General features: G+C 33.6%; 6 protein-coding genes and 2 long non-coding RNA genes across 9 annotated transcripts; 2 read left to right on the top strand and 6 right to left on the bottom strand.

The window, feature by feature from the left end:
- Positions 1-1,439: 1,439 nt before the first annotated feature.
- Positions 1,440-3,227, bottom strand: LOC17885015 (jacalin-related lectin 38). Its single transcript, XM_006291015.2, has 2 exons — positions 1,926-3,227; positions 1,440-1,731 (listed from the first exon to the last, which is right to left on the bottom strand). Exons 1-2 carry the CDS (start codon positions 3,087-3,089, stop codon positions 1,450-1,452), a joined length of 1,446 nt encoding a protein of 481 aa, XP_006291077.2. The 5' UTR covers positions 3,090-3,227; the 3' UTR covers positions 1,440-1,449.
- A 2,088-nt stretch (positions 3,228-5,315) lies between these two features.
- LOC111830433 lies at positions 5,316-7,456 on the top strand. Its single transcript, XM_023782263.1, has 4 exons — positions 5,316-5,320; positions 5,425-6,538; positions 6,627-7,399; positions 7,450-7,456. The coding sequence occupies exons 1-4, from the start codon at positions 5,316-5,318 to the stop codon at positions 7,454-7,456; spliced, it is 1,899 nt and encodes a 632-aa protein (XP_023638031.1).
- A 783-nt stretch (positions 7,457-8,239) lies between these two features.
- On the bottom strand, positions 8,240-9,241 carry LOC17885741. The gene is made up of 4 exons (XR_002834005.1): positions 9,092-9,241; positions 8,983-9,014; positions 8,447-8,627; positions 8,240-8,352 (listed from the first exon to the last, which is right to left on the bottom strand). It is a non-coding gene; the product is annotated as an uncharacterized LOC17885741 (long non-coding RNA).
- Positions 9,242-9,836: 595 nt separating this feature from the next.
- Positions 9,837-12,066, bottom strand: LOC17884947 (ureide permease 2). The gene is made up of 7 exons (XM_006291180.2): positions 11,952-12,066; positions 11,318-11,592; positions 11,098-11,236; positions 10,852-11,017; positions 10,631-10,772; positions 10,152-10,526; positions 9,837-10,061 (listed from the first exon to the last, which is right to left on the bottom strand). Exons 2-7 carry the CDS (start codon positions 11,552-11,554, stop codon positions 9,909-9,911), a joined length of 1,212 nt encoding a protein of 403 aa, XP_006291242.1. The 5' UTR covers positions 11,555-11,592; positions 11,952-12,066; the 3' UTR covers positions 9,837-9,908.
- Positions 12,067-12,192: 126 nt separating this feature from the next.
- Positions 12,193-14,160, bottom strand: LOC17886609 (ureide permease 4). The gene is made up of 7 exons (XM_023782829.1): positions 13,912-14,160; positions 13,691-13,829; positions 13,442-13,616; positions 13,313-13,359; positions 13,079-13,176; positions 12,571-12,945; positions 12,193-12,486 (listed from the first exon to the last, which is right to left on the bottom strand). The coding sequence occupies exons 1-7, from the start codon at positions 14,146-14,148 to the stop codon at positions 12,334-12,336; spliced, it is 1,224 nt and encodes a 407-aa protein (XP_023638597.1). The 5' UTR covers positions 14,149-14,160; the 3' UTR covers positions 12,193-12,333.
- Positions 14,161-14,758: 598 nt separating this feature from the next.
- On the bottom strand, positions 14,759-17,169 carry LOC17885031 (erlin-2-B). The gene is made up of 9 exons (XM_006291322.2): positions 17,006-17,169; positions 16,501-16,597; positions 16,348-16,415; positions 16,213-16,272; positions 15,961-16,119; positions 15,690-15,836; positions 15,353-15,567; positions 15,128-15,236; positions 14,759-15,037 (listed from the first exon to the last, which is right to left on the bottom strand). Exons 1-9 carry the CDS (start codon positions 17,120-17,122, stop codon positions 14,939-14,941), a joined length of 1,071 nt encoding a protein of 356 aa, XP_006291384.1. The 5' UTR covers positions 17,123-17,169; the 3' UTR covers positions 14,759-14,938.
- A 2,343-nt stretch (positions 17,170-19,512) lies between these two features.
- Positions 19,513-20,855, bottom strand: LOC17885487 (PLASMODESMATA CALLOSE-BINDING PROTEIN 3). 2 transcript variants are annotated; one of them, XM_023782880.1, is made up of 4 exons: positions 20,618-20,855; positions 20,237-20,479; positions 20,102-20,138; positions 19,513-19,892 (listed from the first exon to the last, which is right to left on the bottom strand). In XM_023782880.1, the coding sequence occupies exons 1-4, from the start codon at positions 20,667-20,669 to the stop codon at positions 19,715-19,717; spliced, it is 510 nt and encodes a 169-aa protein (XP_023638648.1). In that variant the 5' UTR covers positions 20,670-20,855; the 3' UTR covers positions 19,513-19,714. The 2 variants fall into 2 exon arrangements, with proteins under 2 accessions (XP_023638648.1, XP_023638647.1); XM_023782879.1 differs by having other exon boundaries at positions 19,513-19,895; positions 20,618-20,853.
- Positions 20,856-23,113: 2,258 nt separating this feature from the next.
- LOC111830737 lies at positions 23,114-23,709 on the top strand. The gene is made up of 4 exons (XR_002834068.1): positions 23,114-23,175; positions 23,268-23,323; positions 23,440-23,563; positions 23,661-23,709. It is a non-coding gene; the product is annotated as an uncharacterized LOC111830737 (long non-coding RNA).
- The last annotated feature ends 1,721 nt before the right edge of the window (positions 23,710-25,430 follow it).

The raw sequence follows: 25,430 nt of genomic DNA, 5'->3' as shown, positions 1-25,430 counted from the left end.
TTAACTAAAAAAAGTTAATTTTAGATTGGATATTTGGATGTGACTTGTGAGTCACTAGATTTATGAATTATTATACCAAAAGATAAAGTATGAAAATAAATCTAAAAGTATTTTTTATATTAATTAAACCTATTAAATTTTAAATTCAAAAAGAAAAGAAAAAAGCTATAATATGGGTAAAAATCATGGATAATTGTATATGCATGTGGCAGCATCTCTTGTGTTGATACGGAAGTTTCTACTTGTCAATTTGTCATCTTCATTGTCTTTTCTAATTATGTGGACTCATAAAAATAAGTAAATAACTTTTACTAAAGTTTCTATCAATTTTGTGTAGGAAAATAAAAAAACCAACTAAATAATAATTCAATAAGTATCTGTTATTACTCTTGTACCTCCTAAGTATATTTATACAAATCCTATTTTATTGAGAATTATTTTTATTACTTAGCTTGTTGCAGGTCACAGGCTAATTTTACTTCGTCGCGTGATTCGTGGCTATGGAATTGTTATAAGGTTTACATTACATTTTTCGAAATGCTTTGCCATATTCCATACTATTACTTCGTAAAGTTTTCTTTTAGTTTCGAAATGCTTTGCCATATTCCATACTATTATACCTCGTAAAGTTTTATTTTAGTTTTGACTACTTGCAAAAACCTACGCGAGAACAAAAAACAAAAAAAAAAACAAAATAGTACAAGTTATCCTATACGAGGACACACTTTTGCAAGTTAAGCTAAAATCCGTTTTGTGAAAACTTGTACTATGTTGAGTCCTAGACACATCAATTATCTCGCAATACTGAAATTAGAATTTATAATATAAAACCAATATTAAGTTCATACAGTGAAATTAGTATAAAACCAATATTAGTATTACATATCAAATTTATTGAGATTTATTATTATAGCTTCTTGCAGGTCACATGCTAATTTTACTTCATCGCGTGATTCGTGGTTATGGAATTGTTATAAGTTTTACACACAAAATATGTTAAGTCATGGTCTCGATTCTTTCACTAATTAATATCTTGAACTGGTGCACTCATAGATGCAATCTCTTAGTCTAATCAACTGAAGATTTGGAAAAGAAAAAAAAAGTAATTAAAAAAAAAATGCAAAGTAAACGCAAAAAACTAAGTTAAATATACATGAAAATGAGAAAATTAAAAGCAGACAAAAATAAAACCAAATTTAATCAAGTACGATACACTGTACGGACACAAAGATTAAAGTAAGTTAATTAATCATCCATATCATTCATAAATAAATAAACCTCATTTAATCAAATAGAAATTTTAAAATATATATATATCAACTGCAGAATCTACATATACTAAAAATGATACTAATTTTGTAAAACGCCAAAATAATTATTATCGGATATAAATTATAATAGAAACTTTCTTAAGAAAAGAAAAAACGGTTCATAATTAATTTGTATGCATTAACTAAAAGCTTCTTTCGTAAAATCTTGACGCAGGCTTGGAGATGTAAAAACCGAAAGGTGTACACCGAGAGCGGTGAGGTCATGGACATCAGAGTTCCTTCCGTAAAAACCGATGATCTTCGAGCTTTCTCCTCCTCCGAGAACGAAGAGCGTTCCATTTTGTCTTCCATACTGGCGCGATGTATTGCACTTGTGCAAACAGAACTTGAGGGAGGTAATATGGCTCTCTGTATAGGTCCCCTCCACGGCTTCAATGTAGTTGTCTTCATCGATCATAAGCTATACAAAAAGAAGACAAATAATAAATAATAACAAAGATATGTAGTAGTCTAGTGGTTAGCATTTGGATCGAGTTAGGTTTCATTGTGTCTTTGCTCACTTCGGTCTAGTGCCAAAGAGAGACTTAATATGGTCTAGGTCCAAATTTCAACTTTAAAAAATAATAATAAATTAAATAAACTAAAAATGCTAACATCGTCGTCTTGAGTGTAGGAGGAATCATCTCCATGAGCGGCTCCGGCTACAACAACGTTGTCGTTGGAGTACTCAAATCTGACGAATACTAGGCCCAAATGACTTCTTCCTACACTTATTTTCTTCACACTGTCGAAGAAGCCATCGTCCCACTCGTGTTCTCCGGCTCCATCGTTGGCTTCTCTTCCCTTTGGGAGTGCAAAGTAGGAGCCGACATGTTGGTTAACATCATCGTTAGGAACTGGGACCAAACATGGAAAATATGTGTGATGACGAGTTTTATACCCAACCAAGTCCTTTATCTCAATTTCATGGAACTTATCTCCCTTTGCAATATAGATGCAAGTGTTATCCTTCGCATTAACGCTACAAAACACTAGACTGTGACTTTTCTCGTCGATGTAATAACTTGGCGTATAATCATACACTACTAAACTTGACCATGTAGGAACTGTCACATTCATGAACTTCATCCACTCCACGCCCTCCCCATCCCCGTTTTTAATCTTCTTTTTTGTCACCCAAATCTCCATATTCCTTGTCTTACAATCTTGCTCTAAAATCGAAAACCGATCTCCCTTAAATACCGCAAGAGTTATAACATCGCGTAGATAATTTTTACCAGGTATGGTACAATAAGGTTTGAGACTCTCTATCGAAAAATCAAAGCTTTGGATAAAATACTTACGAGTTTTATTACTAAAACCAACCCAATACAAAGTCCCATTCAGAGATACACTACACCTTGACGAAGTCAAACCCCACGTATCATGTACAACCTCGAACAATTTCCATGCATTGGATCCCAACTCGGTGAAATTACCTTTCATGATGGGATAATTACTATAAGAACCATATATCTTGTAATGATTATCAGGTCTACTATAGTCGTATCCCATTCCATTGTACCGACAAGTGAATAGTTTCGGTTTGATCCATCTAATATGTTTCAACCATGGGTTGCAAATCCCGTACCCCGCTCCCGTGACATAAACTAATAACCCGTCGCAGTATTCGGTTGTCATGACGTTTCCATGTTTATAACCGGGAATATCGGAGGGTATGTTATGCACTTTTATACATGGAGCGTCAAGATTTATAACTTCTACCGAACAAAATTTGGATTCAGAAAACAAGACAAAGTGTGGACGGGCACGAGCCATATGTTTCTTTATGAATTTTTTGTCGTTCAAAAGAGCGTTCCATCGTTTGCAAACGGATCTAAATCGACCGATAGGTTTTGGGGGGGATGAGAGAGAGTATCTCTTCCTCTAGGTCTTGCGGAAGCTTCTCCGGTTGCATTATACTTTTTTCTTAAGGACAAGGTTTATGATATAAAATCACAATAAAATTATATATAGAGATAGATAAATTGGAATAGCATAATGTTTTAACTAATTAGCCCTAGTTATACTAATAAATTGATAAAGATATTACACTAATAATTACAATAGGTGGAAATGGGAAAAGAATCTATATATATAAAGTTAGCTTTTTCTCTCTTCTCATGATGCCACCTAAGCCACATTTTTGTTTAAACATTAAAATAAATTTAAAATATTCATTTAGTGTATATTTATGTTACTTATTTAATTAATAAAAAGTTTATATAAATAAAATAAATTATGTAAAAAATGAAATATTAAAATAAGAAAAACAATACTTAAATTTTTTATTAGTGGTAATAATATAATTCAACTTTCATTTTAAATTGATCATAATTTAATATTTTTAATATTTTACTGAGTTTTAGAAAAGAAGTAAAATTTAAATTTATGATAGACTAAAACAACATTTATGTAATTGTATATATAAAATTATAAAGTGGAAAAATAAAATGAAAGTGAAATATTAGTTTATAACATGATCAAAAAGAAAAAAAATGATATTTTATAAATTGAATCAAATGCTTTTAATCCAAATTTGAGTATTGAAAGATAATACTTAAAGAGAAAACAATTATAATATTTTTTTGAAAATCAATTAAAAAATAATAAAATATCACAATATGAATAACAAATCAACGAAACAAAATTATAAACCTCCCGCGCGCAGCGCGGGTCAATTGCTAGTAAAACATATAGAGACCTTAAAATAATTATTCTAACAGAATATAATAGTTATAAGAAACATTAAATGAATGTATATATGCTTTTTAATTAACTAAAACATTTTAATTTTAGATTGGATATTTGGATGTGACATGTGACTATGTGAGTCACTAGATTTATATCATTAAAATGAATTTTTATTATACCAAAAGATAAAGTATGAAAATAAATCTAAAAATAATTTTTATGTTAATTAAATCTATTAAATTTTAAATTCAAAAATAAAAGAAAAAAGCTATAATATGGGTAAAAATCATGGATAAATGTTTTTTTTAATTTTTTTTTATATCATTTTAATAACTAGATTACAAGTCAATATATCATGGATAAATGTATATGAGTGTGGCAGCCTCTCTTAAGATTGATACGGAAGTTTCTATAGTGTCATATTCATAGTCATTATCTAATTATGTAGAGGGGTGTATTCAAATAAAGATTTGTAAGGACTTTGTGGAATTTATAATATTTGAGATTTTAGGAGATTTAAATGAGTTTTTATGGTATTTTGGTGTATTTGTTTTTATTTCATATTTTTTTAAATAAAAAATAGATTGAGATTTGATGATATTTGGTGAGATTTTAAAAAGAATTTTGGGGGATTTTAAGAGATTTTCACATGTTAAAAAAAAGTCTATACATAAATTCACCATCACTAGCCTGCATTCTCGTGTACAGTAAGAAGAAACAAAATAACAATTTGCAGAGAGAAAGCACTATACATAATATGCATGCAGCAGATGTTTCGTAAGAATTTTGTACAACCAAAGTTTCCATTTCCCTAGGTTTAATTTGCATAAACAGAGAGAAGAAACAAAATAAAACATTTGCAGAGCTAAAGAGATCCACAAGAAGAAGAACTATACCAAAGGAAAATGGGACGTCGAGTTGTAACCCCATGGAAAGTTTTGTTTCTTGCTTCAGCCCCATCAAAGTTTAAAGTCGATATGTAGCTACACAAACGAAACTTTATTGATGTTTAACCCCCTCAAACTTATTTTTGGAGTTATAACTACTTTTCTGTTAATCATAAACGTTTGCCGTCTAATCTAGTACTAAACCAAATTGAAATCTTAGTTAACCAAAAGTCCAACCAAACACATAATTTAGATCCAACTCTAACCACATTACTATATTAACCCAACATTCTAATCCATAACGAAGCTTTATAAATTGAACGTGAAAAGGGTTTTGAGAAAGAAAACAAAAAAAAACTGCCGCTTCCTTAAACTGAAAAAAATTCAGAAGCACGAGGAAGGAGAAATCGATCCAGAGATTGCAATGAGGTATGATATTCGAACCTTATTTGTATTGATTTAAGACCCAAACTATATTTTTATTTCAATCATGAACCTTATTCTGAATTTTCTATTATTTTGGTTGATTTAAGTGACGAAGAACATGCCTCTTGGAGAGAGCAAATTCAGGAAGTGTTGGAAGATGAGAGTGATTCAAGTGACCCAGATTTTGAGAGCCTTGTTGAAGATGAAAGTGAATCTAGTGAAAGTGAATCCGATGCTGAAGGCGATGAAGAGTTGATGGAAAGGTTTGAGTTAGAAATTGAAGACTATGTGGCACAGTTTAGGGACGAGCTTCCGATGAGACACAATGAATATCCAGGTAGTGACAGCGATTCTGAAGATGTTGAAGTGGTTCCTGCAAATAGAAGACATCAAATTAGACGAAGAGGAGATGGGAATTTACATTATCAACAAGTATTTTATAGTGGTGTTGCGTTTAAAGAAGCGGTGTTGGACTATGCTCTGAAATCAGGCCGCAACATAAGACAATATAGGTGGGATCAAATGAGACTTGGATACAAATGTGCTATGGCTGGTTGTAATTGGAGAATATATTGCTCACTAAGTCGAAAAAGAAACAGGTGGGAGGTTACAGTTTATAAAAATCAGCATGCTTGCTCTCGAAATGGTGAATGTTTGATGTTGACTGATCCAGTGATTGCACGATTATTTTTGGACAAGATACGACAAGATCCAGAGTTAATGATGCCTATGAAGATTCAGGAGATGATTAAAGATCAGTGGAAGATCACTGCTACAAGGAATCAATGTCAAGAAGCTAGAAAAAAAGCACTACGGTGGATTAAGAAAGAACATGAAGATCAATTTGCACATATCAGAGGCTACTGCAAAGAGATCGTTACTTCAAACCCGGAATCTACTGTGGAAGTTGAAACTGTTTTGGGGCCAGATGGTATAGATCTATTCGATCGATTTTATGTGTGTTTCAATATCCTTAAAAGACAATGGAAAGCAACATGTCGTCCCATTATAGGAGTAGATGGTACTTTTCTTAGAGGTGTGATGAAAGGTCAACTATTAGTTGCTATTGGTCGAGATGCATGTAACAAAATTTATCCAATAGCTTGGGCTGTTGTACAAGTAGAGAATGAGAAGAATTGGTTGTGGTTTGTCAACTTGCTCAAGACTGATTTAGATCTTAAAAATGGCGATGGGTGTATCTTAGTCTCAGATCGGCAAAAGGTATGCTGTTTTAATTGGATTAGTGTAATGTGATGTCCATGTTTTGCTTCTTATATGTCAAAAGACTCACTATGTTTGTTTATTTCAGGGATTAATCAAGGCAGTTGCAAAAGAATTACCAAATATTGAGCATAGAAAATGTGTTCAACATATTTATGGTAACTTAAAAGCAGGACATGGAAAAAAGATGGAGATGAAACCATTGATTTGGAATTTGGCATGGAGCTATAATGAAGAGCAATTTGAAAAAAATCTGGAAAGGGTTAAAGACTATGATTTGGGTGTCTACGGTGATGTGATGAAATCAAACCCAAAGAGTTGGTGTCGTGCTTTCTACAAGAATGAAGGAAATTGTTGTGAGGACGTAGAAAACAACTCTTCTGAATCATATAACAATACCATTGTTAAAGCAAGAGAAAAACCAATGATGCCAATGTTGGAGACAATTAGAAGACTAACAATGGTGCGAAATTCTACAAGATATACCATTGCAAATGCTCACTCAAGTAAATTCACACCATATGTCCAGAAGTTTCTTGATGAAGAACATGAGGATGCTGCAAAGGCTTTTGTATTTTCCTGCACTACTTGGGTCTATGAGGTTGAAATTGATGGTCACTCAGAGAGGGTAGACATGAGAAGCAGGATATGCACTTGTTGTAAGTGGGATATTTGTGGGATCCCTTGTCAGCATGCTTATGGAGTTATACTGAAGAAAAAACTGAATTCAGATGATTACGTTTCTGACTGGTTTCTAACATCCCGCTGGAGAGAGTTATACGCTGACAACATGAAACCACTAAGAGGTTCAAGTCACTGGGCACGAGGTGATATCTCACTGGTGAGTGAACCTCCTGAACCGCCACAACCTGGAAGGAAGAAGAAGAGTAAGAAGCAAAAAAGAAAAAAAGGCATTAATGAGTCCCCATCCAAGAAGAAGAAGAAGAAGAAACAGACAAAGAAAAAAGAAGTTTCCATTTCTCCATCGAAGACGGTAACTAAGCGGACAATGCACTGCAAGAATTGTGGGCAAGCTGGTCACAATTCTCGTTCTTGTGCTAAAAGAGCCAAACGAGTAAGTTTCTGTTGATACTAATGTTTGGTTTCAATTATTGTTGGTAGTTATGCTAATGTGTTAATGCTTCTTGAATATTGTTTTAGGGTCATGATAAAGCTTCTTCCAGTCAATATACACAACCCGTTTCGCAAGTGGATGATGCGTAGAAGAAGAAAATGAATCTCTGCTGTTTTTTTCTGCATTTTTTTCTGATTTCTATTAGATGTTGTGGATGAGTGCAAGTTGAGGTTTTAAATTCGATTGTTGTAAGACATTTAATATTGCTCTTGAATCTTTCTTTTGAATTTCTCAAACACAAATTTAAACGTACAAACACAGAAGCTTCTTCCATTGAATTTTGGACAAGAAACTCCAATTCCATCCAAACAAAATAATGTTAGGTTAATGAAGAAATATGGTTAGAGTTGGATCTAAATTATGTGTTTGGTTGGACTTTTGGTTAACTAAGATTTCAATTTGGTTTAGTACTAGATTAGACGGCAAACGTTTATGATTAACAGAAAAGTAGTTATAACTCCAAAAATAAGTTTGAGGGGGTTAAACATCAATAAAGTTTCGTTTGTGTAGCTACATATCGACTTTAAACTTTGATGGGGCTGAAGCAAGAAACAAAACTTTCCATGGGGTTACAACTCGACGTCCCAAGGAAAATAAGTTTCTCCTCCTTCAACGTCATCGGTTAAATACATTAGCATAGTTGCTACACGCTGACCACCCCATTTCAAACTGAACTGTGCTAAACATAAGACAAGAAATGGGGATATATGATGAACATTGAACACAGTTGATAAACGTAGTTTTCATAAAAATCAAGAGTCACAAGCACACACCTCAGATCAGATTTGCAAACGTTGAAGTTGCAGGTGATCCACAACATCTTTGGCTGCTTGTTTAGCTCTGAATTTGGCCATGTGCTTCCAGTTCCGTCAATGTATGGCTTTGGTTCATCTTTAGAAGAAGAAGAAGTCTTAACCAGGCCTTGAACGTTAACTCCTTGTCGTTGCAAAAGAGCTGGGAAAAGAAAAACAGAGCAAGTCTCATAAATGAAAGATATAAACTAAACCTGCGACTTTGCCTCTGCCTTGCTAGGACTCAGCTATGGTACTTGAAGCTGGCCATGAATCAAACTTAGATCGGAACATCACTGTTTCATACCCTTCCATCACACAAAACCCATAAGCATAACAATTGCTTTGGTGAATGAGAAACAAATTACGAACATTTCAAGACTGTTATCGAGAGTATAACATTTGTTAGCTATTCCAGTTTTCACATAAAACCAAGTGAACCAGTGACTCTCTAGATTCCCTATTCTAGTTTTATCAATAGAAGCAAAGAAGAGAGAGTGAGAATGCGAAGTACGAACCTCGTGATCTCCTCCGGTTTGAAGAATGGTTCCTACAAGGCAGAGAATGAATCTGAGAAATCAATCGAAAACAAAGGAGGAGAAGGAGAAAGAGAAAGAGAGACGTAACCTTTGGTTAGGTGGAGTGTATCGTTTAGGTGCGGAGAAGGTTGAATTCAAAGATGGAGCTCAAAGCGAAGATGAAATAACTCAAAGATGGAACCCAGAATTCCACTATGGAACTAGAGTTGAAAAACGGATGCCTTTTTTTTTTTTATGTTAATTGTTTTGTTTAAACCAATCCTTCAAAATCACACCCTTCTAGGTGTGACTCTTTTAATTGGATTTCTATTGTAAAAATGTACCAAAGTCCCCTAAAATCATTTTTTATGGGTTTCTCAAAAAATAAAAGTTATGTTTTGAATAACAGTGGATTTAATATGGTTTTTACAAATTGTTGATTGAATAACAGGGATTGTGAGTGATTTTGAAGGACTTTTTACAAATGTCATATTCAATAACAGTGGATTTGAAAAATGATTTTAAAATCCTTAGTTGAATAACAGGGGATTTTAAAAAAAAATCAGAATACTCCAGAATTCTACTTTCAATACACCCCTCGTAAACTAATTAAATAAATTTGACTAAAGTTTCTATCAATTTGTGTAGGAAAAAATAACTAAATATTTTAGTTACAAAGTATAACCCTCTCTTAGCATACATCTCCAATGGTGATTATTACAGACCATTCTTGTCTTATTTTTTTTTGTTGATAACCAATTATTTTAGAACAAAATATGATACTATTTTATAAAAATAACACCCAAATCATAAAGTGTCTATCTCCTTATAAAGGTGACAAACAAGTGAAACAACTATCTAAACTATATACATATACTGAAAATAGACAAACTAGTGTACTCATATTTTTGTAGCTATATGAATTTTTACTTTCTATGTCCAGAAGAAGCCATGAGAACTGCAACAGCTGAAATAAACATAAACAACATACCGAAGAGAAGTAGATAAGTTTTTGGCGACGATCTTCTGTATTCTCCAAACAATACCACTCCCCAAAATGTACTCACAAGAGGAAGCGCCTGACACACAAAAATAGTAAAAACCATATTGATTCTTAAGTTTGCTCAAAATATTTATTTTGGATCGAAAACAATTGTGGTTTCTTGAACCTGAACGGAATCAGCAGCCGCATAGCCAGCGGCTTGACCGCCCATAAACTGAAGACCGTTTCCAAAACCGCAAAGAAAACCCGCCAAGAAGGCCCAATAACGGCCATTCCAGTCACTTAAGTAAGCTTTAAAAGAAGATTTTGGAAGACCAAGAACAGGGTAATATAGGAACCCAATGTTTAGGATCATAGCAATGATAAAGCAAGAAACAGAGAAGTAGAAGAATGCGGTGTAAACGACTAGCTTTGGAACTCCTTGTTTCAGTCTGTGCCATTGATCATTTGTGGCTAAGTTAAATGCTGGCGAGAAGAGGGAGAAACAAAGACCTGCGAAGAAAGTAATCGCTAGCCCGATTATCTTGCGTTTCCCGAACACCTGCCATTTTTTTTTTTTTGTCTACGAACACCTGCCATTTTTAGTACAACAAATTTAACAGTTTTCCCGAAATCGAAAAAAGCACTACACTATAAAGATTCTACCTTTATGGCTCTTTTGTTCTCAAGTTCCATAAGAAACCTTGCTGTCCCTTCTTTAGGTTTCTCCGATGTTGTTTTAGTAACATTAGTCTCCAGGTCTTTTGATGAGTTTGTTGTCTCTATATCAGTAGATAGACCTGAAGGTCTGGAGAGACAAGATTGTTATATTAGTAACAAAACATATTGTTTAGGGGAAATAAAGTGAGAGGCTGAATCTTGATTACTCTTGATTAGTCATTTCAAAGTCTCTTAGCTTGGCCTTGTTATCACTTGCATTGGATCTATGAACTGCTGAACCAAGAAAAACAGCGATCAAGAAACAGGCCACACCAGGGAAAAGGATTTCGGCTTTATTGATCCTATCATCCAAGAAGTAGTTCAAAGTTGAGCCTGAAAGTTGGAAAACAAGACTGATAAAAGAAAGTACTATTATACCAAATGTATGAGTATATATGACTCCATGATCTAACCTATGACTACGGCGATGCTTGAAGTAGTGACTTCTGTAACTGATAGGCCAACTAAAGCCCAAGCATATTGAGTTGCTAGATTCCCGAGGCTAAGCACGATCCCACCCGCCATCGCAAACATAACAGATGGCCAGTTATCCTACAAATAATTGGTTACTTTTCAACAACTAAACACAACCCTCTCTTTGTATGTATATCAAAATGATTTATGTATATATACTTGAGCAAGCTGAGTGATGAAATTCGGGCTATCAGGTTTTGTAGACCCGATTTGACCAAAAGTGAAAGCTATGATAATAGCAGCCAACAAATTAGTGATGGAGTAATCAAGATAAGTGTGTTGAGGAAGACGACCACGTCTCTCTAAAAGTGTTAGAATTGCTGGCCAAGTCCCTAGAGATAGTAAGGCTAACACCATACATGTTATGGCACCTGCTTTGCTCTCCACTAGATACATATTTAATAGCCAAAAAGACCGATCAAAATGGATAAGCCCTGCAGACAAATAGGCAAAAGATCAAGCTTATTAGTGTAAGTAATAGTAAGATGCTTGGAGAGTTTCAAAATCATCCAATCCTCAAAACCAGATTAAGAATTTACATCAGGCATTAATCACTGTTCCAAGGATTTAGGAAACTAAAACTAGACAAAATTCTTGATTGTTTTGTCATGTTGATGGAATCTTAATCCTCTGTTTTTCAGTTCTTGATTTTAAGTGCAAATCAAGAATTTTAGTGACATAAAAAAAAAACGGATCCTCTGTCTCAAAAGATATCTATATATGTTCATAATCTTTTCATCACAAGAAAAGTAGAACTAAATCATCCAAAATGGGAATATGGAAAAGACACTTCCTTTGCTAGGTTCGGCAAGAACAGAGGATGATGTCCCTTGTGCAAATAAGTTCAAGAAGAGAGTTTCCACCACAAGAAGTGTTTAGACCTTTTGTGCAGAGGACATAAGGATACTGAGCTTTGACTCAGTTCTGTAGAAATTTATTGTGAAACTTTATAAAAGAATCAAATATATAACTATATAAAAATCACATTTTTGTGGAAACTTTTGACTTTTCTAAAATTTAGTTTAGGATAATACTACAATTAATCTTGTATAACGACAAGTACCTAACCTTTCCCTCTTTCATCTGAAAATTCATAAAAGTAAAGAAGACGTTGCATTATTGTTATACTTAGTACACATATGCTCAAGTGTGTAACAGAACTAACAAAAAGCTCATCATTTCCGGTGACCGGAAGATGCCATCAGAATTGCCACTGCCGCAACAAACATGACCAACATGCTAACCAAAAGCGCATAGGTTCTCTTCGACGATTTTCGATACTCTCCAAACAAAACTATACCCCAAAATGTGCTCACAAGAGGCAGTGCCTAAACCAAAAAAACAAAGCTCATATACTCAAAACCAAAATGTAAACTCAAGAGACCAATTAATTTGAAGAATGAAAGACTAACCTGGACAGAGTCTGCAGCCGCGTATCCAGCGGCTTGACCTCCCATGAACTGCAAACCGTTACCAAAACCACACAAGAATCCAGCGAAAATAGCCCAACCTCTACCTTTAGAGTCATTTACATACTTTTTAAGAGATGATCTCGCTAAGCCTACCACTGGCCGGTAAAGAAAAATGAGGTTTAGAATCAGAGCGATGAGAAAACCCGCGATTGAGAAGTAGAAAAAGGCGGTGTAGACAACGAGCTTAGGTACGCCTTTTGGCAATGTACTCCACTGATCGTTTGTTGCCAAATTGAATGCAGGAGAGAACAGAGAAAGGCAGATTCCCGCAAAGAGCGTTATGAATAGTCCGATCATTATGCTCTTTCCAAACACCTGCCAATGACCACATTTTAAACACCGCCTAGTAACATACTCTCCTTCGCTATGTAATCTTTGCAAAATAAGTTTCGAACTTTGAGTTCGGATATCGGGTGTTTTTTTTTCTCTTTGGTCATTGTAATAGAACCTTGATTGCCCTTTTGTTCTCTAGCTCTACAAAGAATCCTGCCGTCCCTGCTTTCGCCTTTCCCGCTTGTTTCTCTTGAGATTCGACATCAGTTTTCTCTGTTCATGGTATGAACAAACAATGAAACATCACAATTTTGATCATATTATTCCACCAAGAGTTCTTACTTAGATTGCTTTGCATATATCTTCTAAAAATTCTTCAATCTCACAAAAATTTACATAGGTTTTTTACCTTTTTCAGGGTTGTCTTCACCATTTTTAATGGAAGAATAAAAGTCTCTGAAAAAGATCAGAGTCTTGTTAAAACAGAACAAGTATTTAAAATATAGAACAATAGAAAAAGAAAGAGCAAACACCGTACTGTGTCCTAGCTTTATACTCGCTAGGGAAAGACTTGAGTTTCGCTTTGACATCTGCTGCATTCGAAGCGTGAACCGCAGCACCGAGGAAAACAGCGATCAAGAAGCAACCTACTCCGGGAAAAAGGATCTCAGCTTTGTTTATCTTGTCGTCCAAGAAATAATTCAACGTCGTACCTATAAAAACCACCGTGAGACCCAAGAAACATAATTGATTGATTCATCAAAGATTAGTGAAAGAGGAAGCATACCAATGACGACGGTGATGCTTGCGGTTATAACTTCAGTAACAGATAAACCGACAAACGCAAAAGCGTATTGAGTCGCTAAATTCCCGACGCTAAGAAGCACACCGCCTGCGACTGCAAGCAATACTGACGGCCAGTTATCCTGTAATGTAAAGTCCTCATATTACCAATCAAATACATATAAACTTTATAACAAGATTCTTAAGAAGTAGAAGGAACCAAACCTGAGGGAGCTGAGTGGTGAAGTCAGGTGTTTGAAACGTGCTTTTTCCAATCTCACCGAGCGAAAACGCGATCACGATTGCAGCCAAGAGATTAGCGGTTGTGAAATCAAGAAAAGTGTGTTGAGGAAGACGACCTCTTCTCTCCAACAGAGTCAAAATCGCTGGCCAACTTCCCAAACAACACAACGACACTATCATACATCCTATAGCTGCTCCTTTGCTCTCAACTACATACATCTTCTTCTTCTTCTTCTTTTCTTCAAAACAATAACACTTTCCTTTTTGTAATATTTATGGACTTTGCCTTTTACCCGGTTAACCCCACCGCTTTGGAGGCCTTTGGTGTACTCTGCACTTCATCTCTGTTCTTGCATGTGTGTTGGGATGCTTGTGTGGAAAAAGTTACATGTGTATATCAAAAGATAGTCAATAATGGATTTCAAGACACGTTGGCAATTTCAGCCTAATAAGAACAAAAGGGTTCAGATATGTTTGGACTTAGAATCTCATTTTCACAGAGAATCTCGTAGTCATTTGTTATGAACCAACTTTTGCTTAAGGAATAAGAGAGATTCTAAAAGCTTAGCTCCCTCTTAACCCTAGTCTTTCTTAGAGATTAAGGTTAATTCTTGGGGCTTGGTTTCTCATTAGCATAAAGACCTATATTTATATAGGCCATGATACAACTTATAATTAACCTAAACGTTAAAACCAAAACACCTAACCCTAATGTATTAATTAAAGTAAATAATTAAATTACAATATCAAAACCCAAAACACCCAACTTCATCACTAACATCAACCATAGTCACGTATCATCATTTTTAGTATTTTGTGGAGCTCTGAATCTGATAAATGGCTACAATATTACACGTTAGCTTAGTCTTAATGAGACTCCTGTTTAGACAAAAAAAAACATGGTTATTAGGAGACTGAGTTGCAATCAAAATGATAGCCACAAGAGAAGCTAAGTTACGCAATAATAATAAGAAAGTTTTGTTTTTAGGGATGCACTGAAACATTTGTTCTATGTATCAGTGGCCATTTCCAAGTTTCCATCTTTGTCTTTTGTCGAATGATTGAGGAAGTTCCCAAGCAGCCTTTGATCCAACACCATGTTAGGTACCTGCACAGTTAAGATACATTTCTTCAGAACAACAGAAACAGAGATAAATGAGATATACGAATTCAGAAATGGGAGGGAGTAGAGTAAAACCTTGTCCCCGAAGAACATTTTGGTGTTACGAGCAATGGCATCGATGAATTTGAGTTCGAGAAATTCAGGGGTGAGCTTCAACTTGTTTGCTTCAGCTTCTCTTAGTACACTAGGGACATTGATCAAAGCAAAAATGGAAACATTAGACCCAACTATTTTTTTTTTTGTGTTCTTTGTTTGCTTGTTTAGAAAGGAAAATATATGGGGAAAAAGACAAGCTATTACCGGTAGTAATCTGCATCTGCAAGACTCTTTTGACGGTCAAGGTACATCTGATTCTCGATATCTGCTTCTCTCCTTGAACTGTCTTTCTCAGTCAACTTTTGTTGCATCAGAATCTTGCTTACGTTGGCATTCTTCTCAGCTTCACTAATGGCCATTATTTTCTTTGTCTCTGCCTCTTTCTCCGCAACTCTTTGTTTCTCAATAGCAATCAAGACCTTAACAATCGATAATTCCAAGTGTGTAAGCAATATTAAAGAGTTTAGAAGCCATTATAACAGAATTAAAGATATGAGAAAACCAGTGCAGATTTAATTGTTAAGGTTCAAAAAGAGTATACCTTAGTGCGTTCCTCTTCCATTTGCTCAAAGTTTCGCCTTACACTCTCTGGGATTTTTGGCTTTGTGACACGGACACTAATAATCTCAATTCCTGGAGCATAACGTGTACAATCAGCTTGTAGAGCATCTTTCATTCGTTCATCAATCTGAAACACATTGTGATAAGATGAATAAGCAAAAATCATTGTAACTTTTCCAGATATCGGACACTGTTAATATCAAAGTTATCTAATTTGAGATAGGTTATGGCTTTCCAATATAGTCAAGTACCTGGTCAAAGATATCAATGTAGACTTGCTGCAGTGAATGAGAGCTGCAAAACTGGTTGATCTCATGATGAATCTTGTCATATATCCATGTGTTATCATAGTTCACACCATAGTTGAGCAAAGTGTCAAAGACAAAATCCTTACGCAGTCGATTAACAACCTAAAGATCAATACATGTTATTATGTTAAATAAGATCAACAAAATTTTAAGCAATTGTGATGCTATCAGAAAGACAAATCTTAAGACACTTACTTCTATCTTCTCAAAGGTAATCATAACACCTCCCTTGGTACCACATGGTATATCCTTCACCTAAGAACCAGAGAATCAATTGGTTCAAAAGTTACAATGTAAACATATCCAAGCTTTTTATGGTATAAGACTCACTTGATCTGTTTGTAGAGTAACTTGAACAGGCTCGTAGTTGGTTATGAAAGGCAACTTCAGATGGAAACCTGAAGCACAAAAAGTTAATTCCAACTAACAAAAGAATGAAACATCAATGAAATCACGAAAAGGGATAAAAGTAATCGTAAATACCTGGCTCTGTGATTATGTTTAGAAGAGCACCACCTCTCCAATACGCTCCAACGTGACCTTCAGGAACTTGATGAACCAACGATGAAGGGAACATAACCTGATCATCCAGTATATAAGCAAACTCATTAACAAAAACATGAATAAGTCCACAGTCCACAGTCAAATTCGTAAGCGACCCAAAGTAAGATCAATGAAACCTAAAGCTAGCTTTTTTAAACTTCTGTATCACTCGAATAGGTTTTAAAAAAGTGTACTTTTGTGACCTTACACTACACTAATCTAAAATCAAAAACGAAACAAGATATAATCTAGGTCGAGACTCGAGAAGAAGACAAAGTCATCAACTTTAAGTCAACTTCTGATACAAAGCTTACACATTTCGAAAAGGGTTGACTCAGAATCGAAAGACGAAACATTTAAGAGAGCCGATTCAGTTTGGGATGCGTGTATGTATAAACATGATCGAATCTAAACACAGATCAAACGAGTAAAGAGGAGAAGATACCAAAGCGGCGATTGCAGCGAAAACACCAAACGCTAATAAAATCGAAGATACATCTCCACCAGGCTCTCCGGCCGGTGGTGCGCGAGGGATTTCAGTTCTCCGTTGCTGAGCATCCATGGCGAATTTTGCTTAACCGGGAAAGTTTTTTTTGTTCAGTGGAAATTGGAAAACTTGGGAGAAGGGTTTATTCTTTTTTTTTTTTTTGTAAACGGGGAGAAGGGTTTATTCAAGATGAAGTTTTTTTTACCAATAGGGTTTTTATAAGGTGTGGAAAGAAAGACCGTAACTCCGTGTGAGTAATTTATATATAACCGTTGGATGGAGGAGAGTCAATGGATGGGTCTTTTTAGATGTTTGGGGTAAATCTCCAAAAATTTATATAATTCATTAAACTTTCTTTATATTTGGGAAATTTTCAGATATTAAATAATATCATACAAACTTACTAGTTAGGCTTAAACTTACTATTGAATCAATGCAAATTTTTAAACTACATATAACTATATAAGTAAATTATGATTAATATATTGTACATTGCACGGGACAAAAATTTAATTTTTTGTAATTATATTTTATCAATAAAATCATTATATAAATGCTACAAACAAAATGGATTAATTCGTTAACAAACTAAATAATTAGGACGAATAATAATTTGCCACATACTATATTTTATGGTGATTTTTTTTTATTATTTTCAGTCTACACTACAACTTACTATTATTACTAAAATGGGAAAAAACCTTAAAAATACCTCATTTAATTTTAATTTGGAAGTTTAATACCTGATCTTTCTTGGTTGGAAAAATAATACTCATATTAATAAAAACGAGTAATTTAATACCCAATAAATTAAATATTGTCATTCTCATACTTACGATTTCAAAACAAAAAATATATTCCAATTTTACCCTTATTCATTTTTATTAATTATTAATGCATAAATGACATAACACTAATTTTCATTTTATTTGAATAAAAATGATGTGTTAGTAAAATTTCATTATATTTTTATTTTATATGTTTAATTCAAAATATATATTTTAATTTCAATTCAATTTTTTTTACTATTTCATTGTATCATTACTTTATATCTTTAATTTAAAATATATATTTTATTTTTCATTTTTCATTTTTGGATATGAAATATCTAATTCAAAATATATATATTTCATTGGATATCCTTAAAAAAATTTGGATAAAAATGAAATGTATTTTTGGATATGAAATATATAATTCAAAATATATTTTTCATTGGTTGTCTTAAATTTTTTTAGATATATATATTGGTTTCTTTTTGGATATGAAACATATAATTCAAAATATATCTTTTATTGGATCTCTTAAAATGTTTGGATAAAAAATGAAAGGGATATGTTTATTTTTGGATATGAAATATATAATTTTAAAATATATCTTTTGGATATAAAGCATATAACTCAAAATATATTTTTCATTGGATCTTTTAAAACTTTTGAATAAAATTAAAATATTTATTTGAATTAAATATACAAAGTAAAAATATAAGAAATTTTACTAACACATAAATTTTATTCAAATAAAATTAAAATAACTAATAACTAATGACATTAATTTTATGTCATATATGCACTAATAACTAATAGACAAAATAAGGGTAAAATTGGAATAATTTTTTTTGTTTTGAAATCGTAAGTATGAAAATGACAATATTTAATTTATTAAGTTTTAAATTACACGTTTTTATTAATATGAGCATTTATTTTCTAACCAAAAAAGATCAGGTATTAAATGTCCAAATTAAAATTAAATGAGGTATTTTAAAGCTTTTTTCCCTTAATAAAATGATAAAATCTACGGAGAATATAAAAAGTAGTCCAATACGCATTTATCTGATCTAATCGCCGTAAACCATCTTTAATGCAAGGATCTTAGGTTATTTTTCCTTGCATTAAAAATGCCTTTAACCATCTGAAATTCTGACACCATAATTACATTTGTCCACTACAATCGCCTTAACCATGCGAACCCATAATCACATTTCCAATTAGTTTACTGTTTACCCATCCGAATCCATAATCTCATCGTTTCAACTTCATTCCAAATTACAAATTAGAAAACATTAGTCTTTTCTGAAAAGAATATTCTTTTACCATTCACTTTTATACTTTTTGGCTTAATATTATCTGGTTCCTGTGAATTTAGAATCATAGCTTTAACGCTACCAACAAGTTGGTGGACATGCATATTGCATCTCTTACTCATATATAGTTATGTTGCGGTGGGTTTAATTAAGCCATTTTCTTGGTAATACTAGTTTTCTATGGGCAAACACAAATTCAAAACAACCTATTCAGAAATAAAGTTTTGATCCGTAGATATGTGTATTAGTGTATAGACATGTCCATGAGGGCCGTGGTTCGGCCCGGACATACCCACTAAGATGTTGCCTCACCACAACATCTCTTATAGCTCTTTACCACTTCCTAGTTCCTATGAATATCGTTTGCATTCTATTTATGTTGGTATGTTCTCTTTCATGTAAAACACTTGAAGAAAGATTCGATTAAAGCATTTCTTACATACAATTAAAAAAAAAGTAAGCCTAAACAACAAAAGCCAACCCCCTAAATAAGATGTCTGCCTCAAAGAACTTGCATTCACAAGTGGCAGAATCTCATCCGTACATCAAAAAACGTTAGCCTCGCTTTCTTAATCACTGCCCTCTTTTTATAGAAACGCAATGACGGAGAAACCAAGTATGAGAGCGATTGAATTCGAAATGAACAAACCCGAAGCACCATTGTTGCTGCCTGAAGGATCAAAAGATCCGGCCGGACCAAACACAGGAGTTCCCGGAAACGTCTGTGTTCCTGAAGAAGTCCCGATCGTTGGAGTTGTCCCTGCACTTCTGTGTTAAGACAAAAAAAACATGTAACTAAACTTTTAAGTCACGTTATGGGAAAAGAAAAGTTTAACCAAACTATCTCTTTACCAAATCTCGAAAAATGTTCGGTTGGTGCTGAGTCTTCTTGATTATTAAATAAAGAATAAAGAATCAAAGTTTCATTTCCCAATTTTAAGAGTTTAATAGAAGTTATTAGTAAACAAACATACCCAGGACTTGAAGGATAGATGCAACCAGTAACAACAGCTGCAAAAACAGAGGAGATGATCAAAATACAATCTTTTGTTACTTGAGAAAGCCAAGAAATTTTGAGTACTTTTTGGAAGATGAGTGATTATTATTACTTGAAGGAGGATTTGAGCTGGTAGTAGCAGTTCCAGAGAAGTTACAGCTTCCAGGGATTTGACCGGATCTTTGGAAGTAAGTATTAACAGCCCAATCACAATGGCTCTTGACAGTGTTTGGTTGGTAACAAGGACCTTTGTCATGAATTGGATTACAATCTTTTAAAACTCCACATGCATAGTCTATTGATGTTTGAAGGTCTTTCTCTCCAACTCCATCTTTGCATAGACAATAAGTTGCACCTACAAAACAGATGAAGTGTTGGTTGTTTTAGTTTTGAAACCTCAAGAACAGAGAATCATTAAAGAAGAGGTCTTTTTGAGAAACCCATTTCAGATCATTGTGATTGGTGACAAAGGAAAAGAAAAGAGAAAGCTTACTTGAAGAGGTTGCTAGAGACAAGAGAAACAAGAGACCAAGAAGCAATCTCATGACGGTTTTTTTTCTAAAGTATGGACCAAAGGAGCTCTCAAAGATGATAGCTTCAAAGAGAGAGAGAGAGAAAAGGAGAAGAGAGAGGCTCTCGGACAGAGAGAGATGAGTTTATTAATAAAAAGTGAGTGAATAAGACCATACCATCTCTCTCTGGTTCCGAGGTTTAACCACAGACAAGAATCTGAAAAATCTCAGTGTCTAAACTCCAAAAATGTATTATTTTTGTTTACATTTTGTATCCAAATTATTTCATTTATAGTTTGGTAGTTGGTACAATTTAATAGTTCCTAGCTAAAATAAAAGCAGAACCAATGAATCGTGATTTGATCGTGAGACCATAATGATAGATTCAATAGAAACAAAACCAATATTTTATTTTTGAAGAGTATTTTGTATTTTTCATTAACGTTTATCTGATAATGTACGATGGGAAGACTGAGTTGGGAATTGACAAATTTTAGAAAATTTTGCATTACCAAAGTATAAGGTTAGTTAATGCTGATCTGGTCCTCTAGTCCTATTTGGGTTGGTGCACGATACATTCGAAGTTTGGTACTTCAATATACAAATAGGTAGTAGTGGTAATGGTATTGTTTAATTTAATACTTAAAACGGTAATTACTAACCCAATGGTGTGGTCAGAACTTAACCCAACCCAACATTGGTTTTGATGATGGTTTCTTTCTTCTGCAGGATTCTGTTGTCTCGATTTGATCGTCGTTTAGCTTTGCAAACGTTTAGTTTAATTTTTCTTTTGCTAATTATTTTCTTTGGTTTCATTACTATAGATAGATAGATTTAGTGGTCAGTTTTTCATATTATCATGTACAAAATTTTCTTTTCTACGAATAATGGGCATCTTTTGTGAAAGTTGAATTAGCCACCTATATTGAATTGAGAATATTCTCATTTTGTTTACTACTAATATAGAAAAAGATATTGGGAATAGCTAAAGTTATAATTTCATTGTAGCCTTTTTCCACACAAAACATACTTTTATATGTGTATATTACTCATTTTGTTTCACATAGAGTATCATTCTAAATTTTATATATTTTTTAACAAAAATGTCATATTATATTTTTAATATTTTTTACACTAAATTTCCAAAATAGATTATTAAACACTTATCAAATAAGAAGAATATATTTATAAGTAAGACTAGTAAGTGTTTTCTTAATTTGTGTAAAACATGTCAAAATGACATTATTTGTGAAATAGAAATATATTATCTTTTACTAGTTTAAGAAAAGCTGATTTTTTGAAGTGTCATTAATTATCATTGATCATTTGACTGATTCTCATCAAACAAAGAGAGTTACACAGAAAAAATTACTGTCACATATAATAAAATAAAATTTCATTTTAAAATAGGCCTTCCAAATTTTTGACATTCTTCTTCTTCATAATTGTATTTTTTTTTTAGAATTCTAAAGAAATCAAATGGGTATATATGGTGATAATGGATGTACATTGCCTTTGGAGATCTTCACTTGCAAGACACTCAATAAGCTGAGTCAGAATGCTTTGCTACCAGCGCTTGAGACTCTCATTTTTAACTCTGTTCAGTTCTGTATTGCGTTCAAGACGTTTCTTTCAGCTTGCCCTGTGCTTAAGGAACTAACCATTAATGGTATGTAGTGGGAAAATTGGAAAAGGTCTGGCATTATGTGTAGTCAAAAGTCTTTGAAGACTTACTATTGGCCGTGAACTGTCAGGTTTTGATAGACCTGATCCTTGATAGGTATACAATTGTGTTAATTTCGAGTCCCTTGTGGAAGCTAAGCTCAATCTTCTTGTGATGGTAAATCACGAAGGGAGATTTGGAGTTTGCAGATGATGGTGATATCTTTTCTAGTAATGCAACAAATCTGATTCAAATTGCATTTACCTCCACTTGCTCGGAGTCTGATGGAACTGCTTGATGATCCATCAATCATTGATTTTCTAGCATAAAGAAAGATAATTTGTGTTTTTTTGATAAAAACACATAATTATTTAGCATATTAGAAAAGGAAAGCCCATGTCTTAACAAATAACAAAAAGCCCACTAATCTAAACTGTACGTTTTGATTAAGTAATTTCATTTTTCTTGTGCGACATATTTCCTTTTTTTTTTTTTTTGGTAATGACATATTTTCTTTTTTCTTATAACACTAAACGTTAGAATTTCCTTTTTTCGTAGTAAAACCAAATTTAACAATTTCCATTTTTCTTTATAACATTAATTACTAAACTTAAGAAATTTCTTTTTTTTTTCAAACTTAACAATTTACTTTTTTCCTTTTCATATAAAAATTTTAGAAAAAGGAAAATTTCCATTGTTTTATTTTGGTCGACACCTCTCTGTTTATAAATAGAGACAGATTACTCTCACTTTATTCATCTTCGAGAAATCAAAATTAAAACACATTCTCCTCAGAGAGTGAGAGACAGAGCCGAGAGAGAGAGAGCGTTCGATTCTAATGGCGACGAGAGGGAAAACATAGATGAACGCGCTGAGGTGTCTTCTCGTGTTCTTCTTCTTACCCTATGAATCGATTTGATTTCGTGTGAATGTTTTTGCTTTTGAAATAAAGAGTTTCTTTCTCACAGGTTTCATGGCGACAAGATAACTTTCGATTCTAATGGCGACGAGAGAGCAAAAACGAGTCAGATATATCTTTCTAACCCTATGAATCGATTTTGCTTATGAAATAAAATTTTAGTATTTGTATGTGCCATCTTAATTAACGGGTTTGTTGTCTCTTTGGGTGAATCGAAACAGGTGCGTGTTCGTGTTCAAACTAGGACGATGACTCTGATGTTTATAAGTACGAAGGTGATTCAGAACAAAAACATTAGTCGGCTTTCTTACACTAAGTAACAATATCAAACTTATCGATGAGAAGGTAATTTAGGTCTTTCTTTTCTTGTCTACTTCCAGAAAAGAGTCGAACTTGCTTCTTAATGGGTTTGTTTGTTTGTTTTTTCTTTTGGGTGAAACAGGTGTGTGTTCGTGTTACTCAGATTAATGTTTTGAAAGATGATGGATTAGATTCAGAACAATTACGGCGTGTTCTTACAGTAAGTAACAACATCAAACTGATCGATTAAAAGGTATATATAGGTCTTTGTCTTGACTCTGCACCTCCTCTTCTCTTGTTCGTTTCCTCAAATTTGCGGTTTTCTTTGTTTTCAATTTTAGATGGGAATGTGACTCTGTTATTTTAATTTAGACTTCTAATTGTATATTTTTGTGCAGATATGATATGGTTTGAAGAATGAAGAAGATTCAGAACAAAAGGTGGTGTTGATGTTTTGCCTTTGAAATAAGAATTTGTTTTGTACATGGGATCTTAATTAATGCCTTTGTTGTTTCTTTCTTGGATGAAACGAAACAGGTGTGTGTGTGTGTGTGTGTGTGTGTTTGTGTTCGTGTTCCAACTAGGACGATGACTCAGATTTTTTCAAGGAAGTACCAAGTAGATTCAGAACACAAAAAGGTCGCTGACGTGTTCTTACAGTAACAACATCTTGTTTGCTTCCTCAAATTTGTTTTCGTTTACACTGTTGTTTTAACAAAGCTTATCTAATATTATATTTTTGTGCAGATCGAAGATATGTTATGTTTTGAAGAATGAAGAAGATTCATAACCAAACAAAAACAAACTTCACCCTAAGGTAACAACGTCAATTTGATATTTTTTCATTGTTTTCTTTGTTGCTTCTTTAGATGATGCAGATATACATATAGTTCACTTCTTCACATGTATAATTATAGGATTGACCGGCCCAAGTCAACAACAACAACAACAACAACAACAACAATGGGACAAATCCTCTGTAAGTAAGCACTTATTATGATTTTATTTATGTCTATTTAAAGTTGGATCACTTAACCAATAATACTCTCTTTTCTTTTTCTTTTGTGTGTTATATAACTTATCACCCTCACATTTCCTTCTCTACTCTCAGGATCCAGGCATTGTTGATGAATATTATATGTTGGAAGTATTGTTTTCGTGTCTCTCAGTGATGGATGTTCAGAGGACATGGCGTTTCTTCTTCAACTCTCATCGGACTTGACGAGAAACTCCACAATGAAAAAGGTAAAGTTTTGGGGGTTTACAGTGTGTTTCTTCAATCTCATCTGAATTCTTTTGAATATTGTTTTGTATACATGATCTTGATGATGGAGAATTTTTTGTTTTGTTGTATACATGATTCACTTTCTTCTCATTATTATTACAAGGGATGCTGTTGAATTATGGACCCAATCGATGGAGATATATGCAGTAAGTCATCTCAAATTCCTCTATACTCTTCTTTATTTTCTTCTGTTTCAAGTTTATGTATCTCCATTAACCAATCTCTTTTTGTTTTTGTTTTTGTGTTTGTTGAACAGCAAGTTGTTATTGAAGTGGAACTCGACAAGGCACCATAATTCAAAGCAAAACTTGTGAACGAAATGGTACTTGTCATTGCCTCATGCCAACCATTTTCCTTTCCACATGTTAGAAACAATGGAGGTACTCTCTAATACCTCTTAACTTTTCTCTTTTTTGATTAACTTCTAGGATGGTGATGTTTTCCTAAAAGCGGGTTCTTAAGGAGATAAGTCAATGGACCTTAAGAAGCTGCAAACTGCTAGAAAGATGGTTAATCTACTGAGGAACCCATATGTACTCAGGCCAAAACACCAGTCACAGATGTCTCAAGCCAATGGCGGCTAACAGAACATGCTGAAAAGGTAGCTCACATTCTTAATTTATAACC

This window comes from Capsella rubella, unplaced genomic scaffold (assembly GCF_000375325.1).
Source record: "Capsella rubella cultivar Monte Gargano unplaced genomic scaffold, Caprub1_0 scaffold_5, whole genome shotgun sequence".
Taxonomy (NCBI): domain Eukaryota; kingdom Viridiplantae; phylum Streptophyta; class Magnoliopsida; order Brassicales; family Brassicaceae; genus Capsella; species Capsella rubella.
Note: the sequence above shows the minus strand (reverse complement) of the source record. Positions and strands in the feature narration are given on the sequence as shown.